This window comes from Eptatretus burgeri, chromosome 9 (genome assembly GCF_056783735.1).
Source record: "Eptatretus burgeri isolate ZD-2024b chromosome 9, Ebu_testis_v1, whole genome shotgun sequence".
Classification (NCBI taxonomy): Eukaryota; Metazoa; Chordata; class Myxini; order Myxiniformes; family Myxinidae; genus Eptatretus; species Eptatretus burgeri.
Window position 1 is genome coordinate 86,610,448 of NC_140969.1, and position 2,707 is coordinate 86,613,154.

The 2,707-nt window shown below is 44.2% G+C and overlaps 1 protein-coding gene across 1 annotated transcript; it reads right to left on the bottom strand.

Moving 5' to 3' along the window:
* Positions 1–215: 215 nt before the first annotated feature.
* LOC147020542 (uncharacterized) lies at positions 216–1,474 on the bottom strand. The gene has a single exon (XM_085893797.1). The coding sequence runs from the start codon at positions 1,077–1,079 to the stop codon at positions 216–218; it is 864 nt and encodes a 287-aa protein (XP_085749923.1). The 5' UTR covers positions 1,080–1,474.
* Between the last annotated feature and the right edge of the window lie 1,233 nt (positions 1,475–2,707).

The following is a 2,707-nucleotide window of genomic DNA, read 5'->3' on the forward strand; positions in this document are numbered from 1 at the left end:
TGGTGTCAAGGGAACAATGTCATTGGTGACATCCTCTGGCTGCAGATCAACACTAATTTTGTTTGGGAGGTCCTCAAGTACAGCCATCAGCTTGCTTTTGTCTGTGCATGGTAGGAGTTCACCACTCACTGTGAACAAGGCTCATGGGAGAGACGTGAACTCATGCTGGCCAATGCTCTCCTTGAGGTTCATCTCGGAGCGTGAGCATGCAACAATCAACATGCGGGCAAATAGTGATCTCCTTGATATCTCGAGTGTACACCATTGGATTCAAGCATATTACAGTAGGCCGACTTGAGGTCTGTCATGGTGACAACTTCTCCAGCCTGCAGCAGAGTGCGAACTAGGCTGACAAACTCAATGTCTGAGACTACTTTGCCAACATTAGCTTCTTGCTGTGTATACGCTTTGTCCTCACTGCTGCTGGTTGCACCACGCTGGACATTGTGAACCCAGCATGAGAAGTGGTACTTTACATCAATGGCACGAGCATCGTCCTTAGTGATGGCGGCACTTAGCTGCACCTTCCAAGTTTGATTCTTGCTTTCATCAACAGCCTTTTGCAGTTGTTTCCCTGCACTAAATGTACATACCTCATGAACTGGCTCCTTCCTGTCTTCTTGGCAGAAGAAACACTGCTTTGCATTTAAATGAGATTTTGCTGAACGTGTTAAGTGAAGAGTCTCACTTTCAGCAGAGTCTGATACACTAGTGGCTGCAGAAGAAGGCCGTCCATGCCTCTGCTGTAGATGCTGACTCTCTCCTTCTTGGCATGCCTTCTGGTATCGTGCCTTGGCACGCTCAAGGTGACCACTGTGACAAGTAGATCCACAACATTTTCTGTGCCACTTTGCTTTCATAACTTTTAGATTGAAGGCAGTGTACCCATGCAATCGCCCACTGATCTGTGCATAATCAGCATCTCCATACTGTCCTCTTTCGTGCACAAACTGGAGGAACTTTGAGTAGGCTTCCTCTGATGGTTCAGACACTAGGACACCAGTGCCAGGCTCCTGACACTGAAAACACAGTTTGAAATCAGTTTCTGGTCTTGGTTTCTTACTGGTACTGGGCTCCATCTTGTGCGACTGCTCCTAATGGCTCATGCACTTCAGTCTGCAACACACGAAATTTAGGGTGAATGTACAGTCATTTGCAAAAGTTTAGGACCACCCTGAGAAAATGTCAGCCCGTTGAACCTCTGTCAGAGACTTTTTTTGCCCATTTTTCCGCAGGACCAAAATCACAAAAAAAAAACCAAGAAAAAAAAAATCAGAATTCACAACAGACACCTGCCAATGGTTCTAGAAGCAAGTACAAGCACACGTCTGAATGTTCTAGGCGGGTGACGCAACGTCTATGAGTGGATGATGGAATACCTGTCCAGGGTTGCCAAATTGACATTTTCTCAGGGTGGTCCTAAACTTTTGCAAATGATTGTAGATGTGTATTTCTTATTTCTAAGGCCTTAACTATCATGAAAAAGTTAGCTGAAGAGGAGAAAGTGAGATCTCAGTTGTCTATGCTGGTTTGGATGGGTCGTGGCTGCGAAGTTCAACAAGAAGTTAGTTGTCTGATCATAAACAGGATAAACAGACAGACATTCTGTAATGAAGACACTGTTTGTTCAGATTGAATATTTGTCAGAATACTTTAGAAAATACAATGTAACATTCTGGCACTCCAGACTCTGAAACAAAGCGTGATTAATACAGTACGTTGGGTCAAAAATGACCTTTCAGCTTTGACGTTGTGTCAAGGTTACTGAAGGTCCACAGAAAAAATGGCGACAACATTTTTGCACTTCCTGGCAATGCTAAGAACACATTCATAATAGCTGCAAAAAATTAACATGCAAAACCAACGGGAATCCCAATCTGTTACGTTGCCCCCCTCCCACCCCACTACCCTTCTAGTTTGACTTTGTATTTGTTTGTTTGAAATTCAAGTTTCAAAAATGTTACGCTGTTGAAGAGATCACTGCAATTCCACTCAGAAGTCGCAGACCCCAACTGACAAAGATCCAACTGATTGGTAGCCTACTGGTACGATCGTTCATACTCGTGAAGCTCAAACCTTGGATTGCAGTCATTAGAGAACGAGCTGGGTTCGGCACTATGAAAAACATACGTACACAAAAGGGAAGGAAACCCTCAGGAGTGTATATCCCTGACAGGCTGCCTCAGGGGCTGACGAAGGATGATGCCTTGATCGAGGATAATTAAATAAGGCTGTTAATTATCTTCAAAAGGGGTGTTTAAATCAACGGAAACACCCAAATTTTCATTCATGCATTCATTTTGGAGTTCTAATAGTATGCATGCAAAGTTTCAGAGTTATGGAGCAGACACACACACACACACACACACACACACACACACACACACACACACACACACACACACACACACACACACACACACACTTATTATTATAGATAACCTGTCGTGAGCAGATAATCTCTGAAAACTGGCCTCCAAAGATGGCCATCATCTTGGAATTCTCTACAGGACCAAGTCTTTCTTCTGCAGTCCTCAACTTACAATGGTATACAAAGCCCTTATCCAGGGTGTCATGGAATGTCTCCCCACTGCAGACTGACGCCACTGCATCCCATCTTGCCATCTTTGATTCCCCTGGAATTTCAGCCCACAATATCAATGGAATCTCATCTCAAAAAGCCAAGTCCTGGAGCCTGCTTCCAGAT

Coding starts and splice junctions, on each gene's coding strand:
- LOC147020542 (XM_085893797.1), bottom strand. CDS start 1,079: ATGGAGCCCAGTACCAGTAAGAAACCAAGACCAGAAACTGATTTCAAA.